The sequence below is a fragment of the Hyperolius riggenbachi genome, chromosome 8, assembly GCF_040937935.1.
Source record: "Hyperolius riggenbachi isolate aHypRig1 chromosome 8, aHypRig1.pri, whole genome shotgun sequence".
Taxonomy (NCBI): Eukaryota; Metazoa; Chordata; class Amphibia; order Anura; family Hyperoliidae; genus Hyperolius; species Hyperolius riggenbachi.
The window spans coordinates 262,985,911-263,003,312 of NC_090653.1; the positions used below are offsets into that span (position 1 = coordinate 262,985,911).

The window sequence follows — 17,402 nt, forward strand, 5'->3', positions numbered from 1 at the left end:
GGGCACACATTAGCATCTGTGTGATAGGCTTATTTATGGTGTTACTTTTGCCTTTTTTTTTTTTAAAAGGTTTCAGCAAAACAGAAACCATTCCTCTGCTTCTGCCTGCATTCCTGTTGGCGGGAAAATTTAGTTTTTTGTGAGGAAAAGGGCAGCTCAGCCTGTTCAGCTCTGTGAATTGTACACCACCATTATTTCAATTGTAAATGTAGTCCTTTGTGAAAATATTAAGCTCTTAGGAACAATAGCTGAGGAATTAGTTGGAATAATGGACAACTGAAGTGAGAAGAATGTGGAGGCTGCCGTATTTATTTCCTTTTAAAGGACCTCTGTTGCAATTTAAAATGCATGTTAACCTATAAAAATAAATGTTTCTGCCATAAATTGCTTTTCTCCTATGTTGCTGTCACTTACAGCAAGTAGTAGAAACCTGACATTACAGATTTTTTGACTAGGCCATCTTCTCATAGGGGGTTCTTAGGGTTTTATTTACAGTGGTTTGCAAAAGTATTCGGCACCCTTGAAGTTTTCCCCATTTTGTCACATTACTGCCACAAACATTTATTGGAATTCCACATGAAAGACCAACACAAAGTGAAGTACACATGAGAAGTGGAACGGAAATCAATCATGATTCCAAACATTTAAAAAAAAAACTGCTAAGTGGGGAGTCAATACTTTGTAGAACCACCTTTTGCTGCAATTACAGCTGCCAGTCTTTTAGGGTATGTCTCTACTAGCTTTGCACATCTAGAGACTGAAATCCTTGCCCATTCTTCTTTGCAAAACAGCTCCAGCTCAGTCAGATTAGATGGACAGCATTTGTGAACAGCAGTTTTCAGATCTTGTCACAGATTCTCGATTGGATTTAGATCTGGACTTTGACTGGGCCATTCTAACACATGGATGTGGTTTGTTTTAAACCATTCCATTGTTACCCTGGCTATATGTTTAGGGTCATTGTCCTGCTGGAAGGTGAACCTCCGCCCCAGTCTCAAGTCTTTTGCAGACTCCAAGCGGTTTTCTTCCAAGATTGCCCTGTATTTGGCTCCATCCATCTTCCCATCAACTCTGACCAGCTTCCCTTTCCCTGCTGAAGAGAAGCACCCCCAGAGCATGATGCTGCCACCACCATATTTGGCAGTGGGGATGGTGTGTTCAGAGTGATGTACAGTGCTAGTTTTCCGCCACACATAGCGTTTTGCATTTTGGCCAAAAAGTTCAATTTTGGTCTCATCTGACCAGAGCACCTTCTTCCACATCGTTGCTGTGTCCCCGCATGGCTTGTGGCAAATTGCAAACGGGACTTCTTATGCTATTCTGTTAACAATGGCTTTCTTCTTGCCACTCTTCCATAGAGGCCAACTTTGTACAGTGCATGACTAATAGTTGTCCTATAGACAGATTCCCCCACCTGAGCTGTAGATCTCTGCAGCTCGTCCAGAGTCACCATGGGCTTCTTGACTGCATTTCTGATCAGCGCTCTCCTTGTTCGGCCTGTGAGTTTTAGGTGGACGGCCTTGTCTTGGTAGGTTTACAGTTGTGCCATACTCCTTCCATTTCTGAATGATCGCTTGAACAGTGCTCCGTGGGATGTTCAAGGCTTTGGAAATCTTTTTGTAGCCTAAGCCTGCTTTAAGTTTCTCAATTACTTGATCCCTGACCTGTCTGGTGTGTTCTTTGGACTTCACGGTGTTGTTGCTCCCAATATTACAACCTCTGAGGCCCTCACAGAGCAGCTGTATTTATACTGTTATATTTCTCACTGCCTGTAATCTTGTTCAATAGAGGTGCTGTGGCGCCTCCTAGTGGAAGAAATAAGTTCATATGAATTTACAGTGTATTACATGAATGAACACCTTTTACCTGCTGTCACAAGAGCCCTTGTGGCTGACCGCACTTAGCCTTCTAAACGATGCCAGCGCACAGATCGTGCGAACTCTGGTCGCCGTCAATGCGCAGGAACCGTTAAGAATTGGCCGCGGACAAACCAGGAGGGCGCCTGTGAGATACGGGTGATTACAACGTCACCTACTGGTTCAGAGTAAACTGCCACCACCGCGGTTACTATGGGACCGTGGGGCCCACTAACTGACTGACTAATCCTGCGAATAAAACAGTTAAACACACGATATTCTGTCTAGCCAACAACAAACAAACAGTAGCGTATCTTCAGAGACCCGGGATCAGTTCTGTGTGTGCTGATAAGCAGGGTAGCGAAACAGTGAATGACTTGGGAAAGTCGTTTATTCACGCAATATAAATAATTAATATATACAGACAATTATGAAAATCATCAATTATGAAAACAGTAATAGCCAGTATGAAAAATAAAAGGGAGAAAAATACTTAGTTCCTGGAAAGATGTCCTTATTGTGGGAAGAATCATAAAGTCCTTGGTTTCAAAGTCCAGAGTTCAGAGTTCAGACCAGGTGGATGCCAGCATATCCTCAAGCTGGCATCTGATGAGTGCAAGATGGTTCAGTGTGGAGGACCCTGAGTTTGGCTCCTCTCCCATTCTTATGCCCCTGATTCAGTAGGAGGAAGTGAGGGCGGGCCCACACACCCCCTTAGAACATGAGATGAGTCCTGCCCTTGTCCTGGAGACCAGAAATCATGCCTTAACCATATATGGGCTCTATCTCACAGAACCGTACAGGTCAGGGCAGATTTACTAATATTTTCAGGTCTGCCTCGATGTACCCAGCAGTCTGATACCAAACATGAGGGGTGGGACCCCTGTGGTACCATTAGGGCACTGTTGAACTGCCTAACGGGCAGTCTTTACCTCAGAAGGTTCTGAAATGTTCTCAGAACCAACGCCAGGCAGGGCCCTACCTGCTCTGTTAGTTTGGAGGGTCTGCCAGCCTGGCAACACAGAAAATATGATACATATAGCAGTTTATGGAATATGAGAGACCCCTGGGATTTATACCAGGTCATTCCCAGGCAAAGGTTCTTTGAAGTTGGCAGCAGCAAGCCACATGTCGGCTCCCTGCTGGGAAAAGGAGTCGGAGTGTCTGAGTTTCCTCACTCTAAATTGGTTCTGTCATGGTGTTTGTCACCTTATACCTGATGGATGGGCCATCAGCACAGCTTGAAGCCAGGGACTCTCTGGGCCCAGGCTCATTAGCATATCAAAAGGGCCAACCAGCATTTAGGCTGGGGCTCTCTCTCTGCTGAGAAAAGACTGCAGCTGCCCCTGCACACTCAACCCGGATTGTACCGTTTTGAAGCGCAATCGATGCAGGGAATCGAGTGCGATTGCTTTTTCTTCACGGTCGTCCAGGACGCGCCTGCGTCCCCGCAATCGTCCGTGACACCTGCGTAATAAATTAAAATCCACAACTAAAGACACAGGAAATATCCTTTCAATTTGAAAAAAATTATTTTAGTAAAATAACCCTTAACCTCACCCCTCCTTTACCCCTAACCTCCCCTCCTTAACTCTAACTCTTAGCTTCCCCTCCTTAACCCTTAACATTTCCACCTAACCTTAACCCTTAACCTCACACTCCTTAACCCCTCAGCCCCTAACTGTAACCTTAACCCTAGACTGTAATTTTATTTATCATGTTAGTAAATGTATTCCTCCTTTTATTCAATACATGGTAAATGCATATGAACTTTTTATTTCTTCCACTAAAAGGCGCCACAGCACCACTATTGAACTACGTTGCTATGTGGCAGGTGCATTGCCTGGTAACGGGTTGCCATGTGGCAGGTGCCCTGTTATGCATTGACTTATAGTACCAATCTCCTTTGTGGGGCTCACGAACACCATTTATGTATTATTTTGTATAAGGCACAGATTGTAGATAGTGAGCGCATGTTTGTATTTGCAGCTGAAGCGGATGAAGGAGCTTGAACATGAGAAGGATTTGCTGCTGCAGGGCTTGGAGATGGTGGAGAAAGCCCGTGACTGGTACCTGCAGCAGGTCCACAACGTGCAGGAGCAGCAGAGGAATCTGGGGAAGACGGTAAGCCTGCAGGCCTCGTACATCTATCAAAGAGATCATTGTAATGTGGAGAAATATTCTGTCTGCTTAACATCCACCCGAGCTCACCCACGAATGTTGACAGCTCCTGCCTTGTGTAATCTTAACCCCTTACAATCCAATCTCTGGGTCACAATTACCGGAGGAGATGTCCAACACTATGATCCACATGTTGTGCCTTGGTCCAGCAATTGCGGCCGTAATGCACCCATGTAAGTGAACCTGAGACAAGAGGAAATAAAAGTTTTTTATACATCACTGGGGCTTCCTGCAGTCCCCTCCACGCAGATCGCTTCCTCGCCGTGGTCCAAAGTCTCCTAAATCTTCTGTTAGCAGCACCATTCTCTGTGGCCAGTTGGCGCAGTGCAGCCAAGCTCGTTCCCCTGTCTTGCTGGCTGGGAGCGTTCTGTGAATGTGCAGTTGTACTGCGCAGGTGCAGAACGCTCCCGGTGACTGGGATGTGCAGTGCACTTATTTGGCCATGGAGAATGTAGCTGCTACCGGAGGATCTAGGAGCTTTTGGACCACGGCGAGGGAGCAATCTGCCCAGAGGGTGCTGGAGGAATCCCCAGGTATGCATAAAACATATTTTCCCCCTCTTCTCAGGTTTTCTTTAAATTATGTGAAGTGAAGGAGGGGACCTGCAGCAACTTGCTTCAAAACTTTGATGTAAAGGTGGTGATGCTATGCTGTAATGTATCCCTCAACAGTGTCCCCTAGCGGCAGCCATTTCCTGCGTCGGGCTGTGTCTGACATTGGATCAATGTCTGGTATAGTCAGATACAGCATTGGTCTTCCAGCACAACCCTCGCTGATAACAGGAGACTTGGGGCTATATTCACCAAAGTTCGGTAAAGTTGCTGTGCGCAGGTCTTGATCCCCGAAGGGCAACAACCATCAAAGGTGTGTACGCAACTTCTAAACATACAGAAAAAATATAACATCAGAATTAAATAATTTTAACAAATAAAAGTAGTTCAAACCTACCGCTTTTTAAGAGCACTTGTCATGATAAAAAGTGCCCCTTGGGGGTACTTACCTCAGGAGGGGGAAGCCTCTGGATCCTATTGAGGCTTCCTCCATCCCACGGTGGTCTCTCTAGGCTGCTCTGAACGGCAGCCATGTAAATATTTACCTTCCTCAATGCAGGAGCGGCTCTCTGCTTGGATCAGAAGAAGAATCAGAATCGGCTTTATTCGCCAAGTGCCGCACCCGGAATTATTTGTGGACACATGGCAGACATGGATGGTAGTGCGTGTTGACAGCATCAGTAGTAGCTACATATGCAACAATATAACATCGACAATATAGGAATACAACATAGGAATACAACAGTTAACGACAATATAACAGCATTGATAATAACAATAACAAAAGCATAGTGTGGATGAACAGCCCCATTGTGCAAGAGTAGCGTGATACGATTGTAACACGTGGAACAGTGAAACCGTGTGGACCACAGGCATGCACGCTTGCTCTCATTCGTTGAGTAGGAGAACTGCCTGGGGGAAAAAGGTGTTTCTGTGCCTGGTGGTTTTGGTAGGGATGGTCCTGTAGCGGCGGCCTGAGGGCAGGGGGTCGAAGAAGCGACTGCCAGGGTGGGATTGGTCGTCAGTAATCCTATTGGCCCTGGACATCATTCTGGATGTGTGGAGGAGGTCAAGGGGAGGCAGAGGTGACCCAATTATCTTCTCTGCGGCGCTGATTACCCTCTGAAGTTTGTGCTTGTCTTTTGTGTTTGCCCCCGAGTACCAGACAATGATGGAGGAGCAGAGGACAGACTTAATGGTGGCCGTGTAGAAGCTAGTCATTAGCTCCCGCGACATTCCAAACTTCCTCAGCTGCCTCAGGAAGAACAGTCTCTGCTGGGCTTTTTTTTTTGAGTTACGGAGGTGTTCACATCCCACCTTAAGTTCTCAGTGATGGTGGTGCCAAGGAAACGTGCGCTGTGTACTCTGGAGACCTCAGTGCCCTCAATGTAGACTGGACGGGGAGATGGGGCATTCCTTCTGAAGTCGACAATCAGTTCCACAGTTTTTGCTGTGTTTTGTACCAGTTTGTTGTCTGTGCACCACCTGAGGATCCGATCAATCTCGCTACGATATACAAACTCCCTGTCTTCTCCGATGAGACCTAGGATGGTGGTATCATCCGCAAACTTGATGAACTTGACAGAATCAGCGGATGATGTACAGCTGTTTGTGTACATGGAAAAAAGAATTGGGGACAGCACACACCCTTGCGGGGCCCCCGTGTTGGTAGCTCTGACTCCAGAGGAGCAGCCGCCGATTCTCACTAGTTGTTTCCTGTTCGTGAGGAAGTCCTTGATCCAGGTGCAGAGAGAGAGGTCCACACCAAGTCGTGCGAGGTTGTCATGCAGAATGTTCGGACAGATGGTGTTAAAAGCGGAACTGAAGTCCAGGAGCAGGATCCTGGCATAGGTGTTGGATTTGTCCAGATGAGCCATGATGTGTGCTAGACTGATATTAATGGCATCCTCCACGGACCGGTTGGCCCTGTAAGCGAATTGCAGGTGATCCATTAAGGGGGCTGCGTGTCCCTTCAGGTAGGTGAGAACCAGTCTTTCAAAGGTCTTCATGATGATTGGAGTTAGAGCAACAGGTATGTAGTTATTTAGATCAGTGGCTCCTGGTTTCTTGAGGACTGGGATGATGTCAGATTTTTTGAAGCAGGAGGGAACCTTGCCTAGCGTCAGGGATTTGCTGAAGATGGAGGTGAGGATTGGAGCTAGCTGGCTTGCGCATGTTTTCAGGCAGGTTGGAGATATGCCGTCCGGGCCTGAAGCTTTCCTGGTGTTGAGCTTCCAGAGGTATCGTAGGACATCGGCCTCCTGGACTATCCTCAGTGCCAGGGGGACACTAGCAGCATGGGAAGATGAAGTGGGAGGAGACTCCCTTGGTGAAGAGGTGAGTGCTAGGTCCACAGGATGGGTGGGTTGTTGCTCAAACCTGCAATAGAATTTGTTGAGCTCTTCAGCTAGCACAAAGCTAGGAAGTCTGTGTTGAGGAGGGGGCTTGAAGTTAGTGGCTGCTCTGAGGCCTTTCCAGACGTCCCGTGGGTTGTTGGACTGAAGGTTCAGACTCAGCTTGTTAGAGTAGTCTCTCTTTGCCACCTTCAGCTCACGGTTCAGGGTGTTCCTGGCCACCCTGAACTCCTGTGGGGTTCCGGATTTGTTTGCTTCCTCGATTTTCCTGAGTCTCCGCAGCCTGCCGTTGAACCAGGGTTTATCGTTTGGGAAGATTTTGACGGTCTTCATTGGGATGCATGTCTCCTCACAGAAGCTGATATAAGCGGTGATGTTCTCTGTCCACTCGTCTAGGCAGGGAGCCTCCAGGGCTGACCAGTCCGTTTTGTCGAAGCAGGCTTGAAGTTGTCCCTTAGCCTCTTCTGTCCACTTCTTAACAGACCTAACAGTCGGCTTTGAGGTTTCAAGGTGCCTCCTGTAAGTGGGGATCAGGTGGATTAGGCAGTGGTCAGAGTTACCAAGTGCAGCTCGGCGATTAGCCTTGTATGCGTCTTTGAGGACTGTATAACAGTGGTCCAGGGTATTTTGGTTCCTGGTGGGGCAGGTGATGTGGTGTTTGTACCGAGGCAGCTCCTGGCGAAGGTTTGCTCTGTTGAAGTCACCTAGGATGATAAAGAGGGAGTCCGGGAGGGTTGTCTCCCACAGCGAAATGGTGTCACTGAGTGTGCGCAGGTCATTTCTGACGTCCGCATCCGGGGGGATGTAAACACCTGCGAGGACATAGGAGGTGAACTCCCTGGGTGAGTACTGAGGCCTGCAGTTGATAAGTAGAAGCTCAACATCTGGAGAGCAGCATTTGTGCAGGATGGTCATGTTGGAGCACCACGCGGTGTTAATGTAAAAACAGATTCCACCGCCCTTGCTTTTCCCTGAGAGACAGTGGTCGCGGTCTGCGTGGAAAAGATTAAAGCCTGGTAGGTTGAGGGAGTTGTCCGGGATGTTATCGTTTAGCCAGGTCTCGGTGAAGCAGAGGACCGGGGAGTTGCTCCCTAGCGAAGGTTTTCTGTCAAGTAGCAAAAGCAGCTCGTCCAGCTTGTTTGGGAGGAAGCGAACGTTTGCTAGCAGGATGGCCGGTAAGGCTGACCTCAGGCCCTTTCTTTTGAGTCTTACTTGTGCGCCCGCCCTCCTCCCCCTAGGCCGGTGGTTGCTCCTGCGGACCAACTTTTTGATGTGGGACCAGACTGTGTCCCACAGGGGCAGAACCTGGGCCTTGGGCTCCCATTCCAGGAGCTCCGCCTTGGTGTAGGTGATGGTGCGCTAGGAGGGTTGGCGTTTGGGACGGGACATCGGAAAATTGCGCGGTGCAAGCAATGGTGTAGGGGACATTGGCATTACTTATACATCTCCTGTCGAAGCATCAGCAGATCATAGGTAACATATAAGGCATGCTAAGGTGCATGAACAGGCTAGGGTGTCAGTGAAAACAGTCCTGTGAGAACAATTTGGCATTACTTAATACATCTCTGTATAACATATACCAGCTCTAGTCTAACATATAAAAGCTCTCACATATAACTTATAAAAGCATGCTAGGTGCATAAACAGGTTAGAGTGTCAAAGTGAAACAGTTTTTTTTACCAGTACATGATGTAGCATGGAGTAGGAAGCAACAGCATTACAGCAATTACTCACGCCATTTAGCAGTTCACAGCTCTGGAGGAGGCAGCATCCTTCATACAGTTTGTGGCACCAGCAAGCCTCCCAGGAGTTGGAGCAGGACAAGGGGTGGTCAGTCAGTCAGTGCAGCTGTGTGCGGTCCTGGTCCCAGCTGCACACTTGTGGTAGAGTAGGCCGCGGCCGACCACGTGGGTTGTAGGTGCCTGATTGGCCTTGTTCTGCCACTCCGGGAGGTGGGAAGGAGCTGGACTGCTCTCGTTTGGATGCTGCGGGTAGGTGTAGGAGGACAACTTGCGTGTGAACCCTAGGTGCGGCGGAACAGCAGCGGGCGGAGGACAGCCAGGGTGGAAGCAATTCCTCAGGGCGTGATGGTGGGGGACAGCCTGCGGGAGGTCTGCGGGTCCTATGGGCTGCTGTAGAACTGCGGGCGGCAGCGGAGGACAGTCGGGGTAGAAGCTAGTACCTCAGGCTGCGATGGTGGGGGAACAGCCTGTGGGAGGTCTGCAGGTCCTATGGGCAGCGGTTGAACTGCGGGCGGCAGATGGTGCGGATGGAGGGCAGTGACCGGATCGTGCTCCGAGTGGCTGTGTTGTGTTGTCCGGTGAGATCCTCGCTTTGTGGGGGGGGGAAGCAGTAGTGTCCTGTGACGGACCAGCTGTGCTGCGGGTCTCCGACGTCTGGTTTAAGAGTGGCTTCCTGGGTGGGTGAGCTGCGAGGCAGCAGCGGCAGGTGTTTGTCCGGTGGGCTGTCGATCACTTTGCGCTAGCTTTGGTGGTAGCCCTGTGTCTCCTGCATGGTCATCCTCAGGGTAGCAGGAGCATGGTGCTTGCAAGGTTCAGAGGCCCGTTCCTCAATACTATTTGACTGGCAGCCAATCTAATGTTAAAACGAACTAAAAAACAAACCACAACTAAACTAGAAGTTCCTAAGTAGCAAAAAAGTAGTAAAAGTATCAAAAAAAGTAGTAGAAGTAGCAAAAAAAAACCTCGAAGTTGCCAGGAGCCAGTGTGTCCGTGGCTGCCTCTTACGGCGCCATCCACCCCGGAGCAAAGGCGTGTCTCCGGCTGCCTCTGGCCGCGCATCAGGCAGAACTAGCTGATACCAGTTGGGTCTGCTCTACTTCACAGGTGACTTGCGCCTGTGCAGTAAAGCATACCCGACTGGGATTGGCTATTTCCGAGTCGAGAGCCGCTCCTGTGCTGGAGGGGGGGGGGGAAGGTAAATATTGCAGGCGCAGCCGGCCTCTGCCTGACAAAGGGAAGTACTCCCAAGGGACCCTCCCCCCCCCCCCCCCCCTACAGGTTTTTTTAGGCATTCTTGAGCTCCACCCACTCCATGTTTCTATGGATCCTTTATAGCAGGCATGGGCAAACTTGCCCTCCAGCTGTTATGGAACTACAAGTCCCACAATGCATTTGCCTTTATGAGTCATGACTGTGGCTGTCAGACTCCTGCAATGCATTGTGGGACTTGTAGTTCCATAACAGCTGGAGGGCCAAGTTTGCCCATGCCTGCTTTATAGGAATCTATGTATTGCTTTCAAGGGGAACTGAAGAGAGGTATATGGAGGCTGCCATGTTTATTTCCTTTTAAGCAATACCAGTTGCCTGGCAGCCCTGCTGATCCTCTGCCTCTAATACTATTAGCTATAGCCCCTGAACAAGCATGCAGCAGATCAGGTGTTTCAGACTTTAAAGTCAGATCTGACAAGACTAGCTGCATGCTTGTTTCTGGTGTTATTCAGATACTACTGCAAAGAAATAGACCAGCAGGGCTGGCCAGGCAACTGGTATTGATTAAAAGGAAATAAATATGGCAGCCTCCATATATCTCTCACTTCAGTTCCCTTTTAAGTGCCATTTCTCTCCAGTCTTTCGCTCCATATAGCTATACAGCCAGCCAACCCCCATCACCACCTTATTGTCAATTGAGAGCAAGGCAGCCCACTTCCGCAGATGAACAGGATGCTTCCAATTTGTTTTCCTAGGAAGTCTCTGACCATAGAATATATAACCAGGAGTGGTATCTGTCAAAGCTTCTGCCGTTAAAATCAGGTTTTAAAGTTAATTTTATGCGACCTGTAACAGCCCAGCTGAATGAGATAGCAATAGTCTCTATGGGTGGCATTTGAATCTGCAATGTCATAAGACAGCCTTTCTCAATCTCATCGAAGAAACCCAACACAATTTTTCAGAACTTGGGGATTACGAATAAAAATCTTGCCACTTTTATTCCGTTACCTACTAATTATACCTACTGTTATACACCTGTTGGTTAACAGCAGTACTACAAATGCAGCAATCACCCCCACACATAAAATGCTACAATCAACCCACATATAAAAAGCAGCCCCCCCCCCATAAATATTTGAAAATGCAGCCACTGCCCACCCCAACATATGAAATGCAGCAGTTGGCAACTCCACACATGAAATGCAGCAATTACACACGCGCACATGCACACACTGCAATGAAGGGTGAATGCTCCTCTTTGGAAGACTGTGTTTAGTTGTTTTTACAGGCTCTGTGTTTCTCCCAGGAATTCTTCAATGAGGGACAGCCAGGATCCATAACCCCGCTGCTCCCCAAGCTTCAAGAGGTCAACAGATGCCTGTGCGACCTCCTGTCCCCACCCAGGGTGAGTTCACTTCCTTCTCTGTCCACTGGGAGGCGCTGCCGTCTCTAGGACTCTTCTGACTTATTTCAGATGCAGAAAACCTCAGCCACCAATCAGAATTCCGCCTATCGTTCTCTCATGACCGCTCTCTGTGAGCAGTGGAGGATACCCCGACTGTCCAGGACACACCACCTCCGCGGCAGGAGGTGCATTCATTACATGAATGTCCCGGGTTTTTTTTTCTTTTCTTAGTATGTATGTTTTTGATGATCTGTTGTGTTAAAAATAAAATATCAGAATTGGGTCACTCAAAATAGTCAAAGTGAATTTGATTGGCCAGTTCCAATTTGCAAACAGCATGCAAGCTAGATTTGTTAGCCAGCAGTAGCTGGAAGCCAAATTACATCTTACCCCCACGATACATGGCAGCCTGGGGGGGGGGGGGGATAGTAATTCACGCCACCGGGACTTGGGCAGGAGCAGGGTAAGCCTTTTAACAGTTTTACTCTGTGCCCAAATATCCCAGCGGTTTTTTTCATAGGTATGCAGAGGGGGGGGGGGGGGGGGGTGTATGCACTAAACCAAGAACTGTAATGAAGGTTTAGTGAGGACCACTAAACGCGAGGGAACTGTCTAGGGGAGGGAGGAGGCAATAGACACCAGGGAACTGTCTAGGGGAGGGAGGAAGGCAATAGACACCAGGGAACTGTCTAGGGGAGGGAGGAGGCAATAGACACCAGGGAACTGTCTAGGGGAGGGAGGAGGCAATAGACACCAGGGAACTGTCTAGGGGAAGGAGGAGGCAATAGACACAAGGAACTGTCTAGGGGAGGGAGGACGACACTACACATCAGGAAACTTTATAAGGGAGGGAGATGGTGCCGCTAGATACTGAGGTTGGCCCATGACTTGGTCCCAGTGTTCCGTTCCGGGCCACTTTGTATTCCAGTTTGAAATCCCTGCTCTAGACTTAACACATAGACATTTGCATGCGCTACTTAGTTTGCAATAAGATGCAACGTCCCATATTTTCTGGCCAGAGCTGTACATTTTCATCCCATTTATGGCTATGAAAAAAGCACATGTGCAAGCTAAACACTTAGGGCCCTGTTCACCTTAATCACAACTCATGTGCGTTTTTGCCATTTCTTGTTCTTTACACATTTAATGTATTTCATTGGCATCACATTTGTATTAGTTTTTTTTTTCTGGTTTTTCACATGTTTTGTAACTTTTCAGATATTTTTTTTTTTTTTGCCCCAGCAGTGTTTCTTTTTGGCATGTGAATTGCGTTTTCATGCAAGTCAGCGGATAGGCAGAAATATTGCATGCTGTGGCCAGTCTTTCAGAGCAGAGAGGAGTTCTGAGTTTAGCTCCTCCTTAATTGGTGTACACGTAAAAGTCGCAATCTGAAAATTTACATCAAATTGTGCACACAAAAAAAATGCAAAGGTAAATCGCAAAACGCGTACATTCAAAAAGAGTGGAAAATTGCACATGGAATTGGCATGGCCTTAAATGTACATAAACACCATGCAAAACACATAGTGTATCAGGATCAGTACCTTTTCTTAGTTTGTGCAAAGGAGTCTTAAAGTAAACCAGAGATCATAAAATACACAGAACCGATACTTACCCAGGGCTTCCTCCAGCCCCATAAACATGTGAGAATCCCTCACCATCCTCCCGCGGTCTGCCGTTCTGCTGTGATCAGCCCCGGTAACAGCTCAGTCACGTCCAGTCTGTGTCTTCTGCACATGTGTGGGAGGTCCGCGCATGCGCAGGAGACCCAGACTGGCCCCCGACTGAAGCAATTGCTGGGGCCTGAACGGCAGGCCGCAGGGGGACAGCGAGGGACTTGCACGTTTTTATGGGGCTGGAGGAAGCCCCGGCTAAGTATGGGTTCTGTATATCTCATTCTCTCTGGTACACTTTAAGGCCTGGAACCCACTGAAATCAGCAAACGCAAAACGCAACCGCTAGCGTTTTGTCTGAGCGGTTTGCAAGCGGATTCATGCGCGTTTTTGGTCGTGTTTTGCAACATTGTATTTTTTTGCCCAGCGGGTGCGTAGCGTTTTGCGTTTTTATCCTGATTGGTCCTGTGAATTATTTTTCATTTTGTTACAGTGTGCTGAACCGCAAAAAGTTAGCAAAACCGCTTAGTTTAGGTTTTGCTGAGCGTTTCAATACTTTACATTGAAGCGCTAACGCTCCCAAAATGCTGCACGTCCTGCGTTTGCGTTTCTGAGAAACGCAAACGCTCCTGTGGAAGTTGCCCCCATCCATTAACATTAGCCCAGCGTTTTGGCAAACTGCTAGCGTATCGCAGTGCTGCCAAAAGCTCTCCTGTGGGTTCCAGCCCTAAGGGCTTGTTCACACCTAGGATATATATAGATAGATAGATAGATAGATAGATAGATAGATAGATATAGATTTATATATATGTTACGGCCAGAACCCGAAGTTTGGCCACTTTGCGTTCTGGCCGGCCAATGTGCGAACTGGCTGCTGCGCTGCGGCCAATGTGAGAAATGAAATGATTGCAGTAAAGATTAATGTGTGTTCTGGCCGTCTCGCGTCTCGCTGCGGCCAAATGTGTCAAAAGTGCATTCATTCATTTAATGAAATTAAGCCGGCGGCTTTCTCTCCTCCTCCCCCCCCCCCCCCCCCCCCCCCCCGTCTCTCTCTCTCTCTCTCTCTCTCTCTCTCTCTCTCTCTCTCTCTCTCTCTCTCTCTCTCTCTCTCTCTCTCTCTCTCTCTCTCTCTCTCTCTCTCTCTCTCTCTCTCTCTCTCTCTCTCTCTCTCTCTCTCTCTCTCTCTCTCTCTCTCTCTCTCTCTCTCTCTCTCTCTCTCTCTCTCTCTCTCTGTCAGCCGGCGGGGACACCCGAGATTCGTTCGTCGCAGCAGAGCGGGGAGGCTGCAGACATTTCTTCTGCCAGCACCCGCTCTGCAGAAACGAACAGCAGGATTCCCTGCTGCGACGAACGACTCTGGGGGGACACGCATGTCCCCGCCGGATGCCAGGAGAGAGAGAGAGAGAGGCAGGGGGGAGGAGAGAAAGCCGGCGGCTTCATTTGCTACATTGCCGCCGGCTTAATTTCATTAAATGAATGAACGCATTTTTGACACATTTGGCCGCAGCGAGACGGCCAGAACACACATTAATCTTTACTGCAATCATTTCATTTCTAACATTGGCCGCAGCGCAGCGGCCAGTTCGCACATTGGCCGGCCAGAACGCAAAGTGGCCAAACTTCGGGTTCTGGCCGTAACATATATATTTATATATATATTTATTTATTTAATAATTATTTTTTTTTAATTTTTTTTTTTTTTTTTTTGCTCCAGCGATTTTTAAAATCGCCCTAAAAGAGATTGTGCAACAATTCCCTATGAGAGAGTTCACATCTGAGCAGTTTGTTTTCCAATCCGCTCAGCAAAGCGCTACCTGTACCGTTTTCTGAGCGTTTTTGCTCAATGGAAGGTATAGGGAAATAACAAAGCACTTGAAAAAGCGCTTTGTGTAGCGATTTCTCCAGCGCTTTGATGAATCAATACATTGTATTTATTCATGACTTTAGTTTTTGTTGTTTTTTTTCTCCTCCTAAAACTAGGCTACTTCAATGATTTGACTTTTTTTTTTTTTCCTCTCTCATAGACTGCCGTCCACTCTCCAACTGTCACCAACACCGCTGTCGTCTCCGGGCAACAGCAAACTGTAAATATGTTAAAGGAACAGAACCGTTTATTGACGAAGGTGAGTGAGCAGTCTGGAACAAGCTAAGGCCCTGTTCAAACTCGTAAACGAAAATCGCGATTACAATTTTGCATTACTTTTTGCGATTCTCATTCTAGTGAATGAGAAAAGTGGCGCAATCACCTGGAAAATGCATACAGCGTGTTTGCGACCGGCGATAATCGCAAACACGCCAAAATCGATGCAGTGGGAGTAATCCCATAGGATTGCTTGTGCAGCAGCGCTTTGCTGATCGCTGACAATCGGCAAAGTGCAAATCGCAGAAGAAAAGTGCACAACTGTCAATAGGCCTTAATAGTTATAGTCTGCATGCAAATCTAACACAAATCGTTTGCCTTCTGGAACTGGCCAATCAGATGTACTCAAAGAATGGAGGCAATCAATTCTATGGATTGGTGATCCACAGAGGGGTTGTGCAGCGGTGGACCAGAGTGTTTAAAGAGAACCAGAGATGAAGCACCTTCTTGTATTTTACCTTATAAATCAGTGGGAACATGACAGTAAACACCCAATCTGCTCTTTGTTTCATTGTTCTCTGTTTAATCTGACTGTTATCACCTCTGATAAGAATCCCCGACTGAGCACTCAGTCTAGCTTTGCTACGGAAAGATTATAGCTTAGTCTGTCTTCTCTGGTGTCTTTTCAAGCCCAAGCCTGCCCCCTTGTGGCTCTGCTATAATGACTCAGCTATAATTATTCCCTGCAAAGCCAGACTGAATGCTCAGTCTGGGATTCTTATCACAGCTGATAACACACTTTTAGCAGTGAGGATGAAACGGAGAGCATGGTAGGTGTTTTATCTAATGTTTTTACTGATATATATGGTAAAATACACAAGAGTGCTTCGTCTCTGGTTCCCTTTAAGCTGGGGGGAGTGGTTACTCCAGCACACATCCTTTAGCTCACACATACCTCCTGATGATTTGGGTTGGGCCAATTCCCAGATGTATGCAGTATGTATGAAATTTGCATGCAAGCTCATATATGCGCCTCGTTTTCATTCTGCATGTCTTAAGGCTAGTACACACTAGCAATTTTGATTGGCCAATGATTGGTCAATTTTACCACCTCCATGTATTATGAGGGCCAACCAGATTTTCAATTCTATGCAGATTATATAGGTAAATGGTCATACTACACGGAGGTGGTAAAATTGACCAATGATTGGCCTATCAAAATTGCTAGTGTGTACTAGGCTTTAGTGGCTGGCAGAATTTTATTGTATTTTTATGAAATGTGGGTGATTATATATCACTGGGAACATTAGAGAACACACCTACCCTGCTCTCTGTTTTATCCTTCACTGCTCAGCTTGCTTGTTACCAGCCCTGATAAAATCCCCAACTGAGCATTCAGTCTGCCTTTGCTCAGCAATCATTTCTAGCTGAGTTGTTATAGCAGAGCCAGAAGGGGCCGGCTTGAGCTTGAAAATACATCAGAGAAGACAGACTCTGCTACAATGATTCCTGGGCAAAGCCAGACTGAATGCTCAGTCAGGGATTTATCAGGGCTGGTAGCAAGCAGGCTGAGCATTGAAAGATAAAACGGAGAGCAGGGTAGGTGTTTACTGTCATGTTCCCATTGATCTATATGGTAAAATACATGAGGATGCTTCGTCTCTGGTTCACTTTAAGCCTCGAGTAAAAAATTAGCTTTACTCACCTGGGGCTTCTACCAGCCCCCTGCAGCCGTCCTGTGCCCTCGCAGTCACTCGCGGATCCTCCCTGTCCCCCGCCGCCAGCTAGTTTTGTTTTCGCCGACAGGCTTTCTGCGCAGGCCTGGCTAATCATGTTTCACAGCTTGGATGACGTTACCAATCATGTTTGACAGCCCAAAGAAAATGATGCAACCAATAGTTTCATAGCAGCCACAGGAAGCTATTGCGGACGGGAGCGCAAAGAAGGCTATGTATGTGTGGCCAGGCCTATTGGTGAAACGAAACTAGCTGGTGGCATTGGACAGGGAGGATCTGCGAGGGCACGGGATGGCTGGTAGAAGCCCCAGGTATTTTTTTTTTTTCCGAGGCTTAAAGTGAACTAGAGACGAAGCACCCTCATGTATTTTACCATATAGATCTGTGGGAACATTAGAGAAAATACCTACCATGCTTTCTGTTACATTTTGCACTGCACAGCTTGTTTCTTATCAGACCTGATTTATCATTATTATTATCCCCGACTGAGCATTCAGTCTGGCTTTGTTATAATGACTCAGCTATAATGATTCCTGAGCAGAGCCAGCAGGGGGCAGGCTTGGACTTGAAAAGACATGAGAGCACACAGACTGAGCGATAAATATTCCTGAGCAAAGCCAGACTGAATGCTCAGTCAGGGATTTTATCAGGTCTGATAAGAAACGAGCTGTGCAG

At 47.6% G+C, this 17,402-nt stretch overlaps 2 protein-coding genes across 2 annotated transcripts in view; one reads left to right on the forward strand and one right to left on the reverse strand.

The window, feature by feature from the left end:
• Nucleotides 1-17,402, reverse strand: part of LOC137527820 (degenerin unc-8-like) — a 175,890-nt gene that overhangs the window by 106,955 nt on the left and 51,533 nt on the right. The window lies entirely within an intron of this gene.
• SAPCD2 (suppressor APC domain containing 2) overlaps nt 1-17,402 on the forward strand; it is a 47,453-nt gene that overhangs the window by 25,289 nt on the left and 4,762 nt on the right. The window contains exons 3-5 of the mRNA XM_068248761.1: nt 3,846-3,980; nt 11,200-11,298; nt 14,936-15,034. Coding sequence (XP_068104862.1) covers nt 3,846-3,980; nt 11,200-11,298; nt 14,936-15,034 — 333 coding nt within the window. The remainder of the gene's footprint in view (nt 1-3,845; nt 3,981-11,199; nt 11,299-14,935; nt 15,035-17,402) is intronic.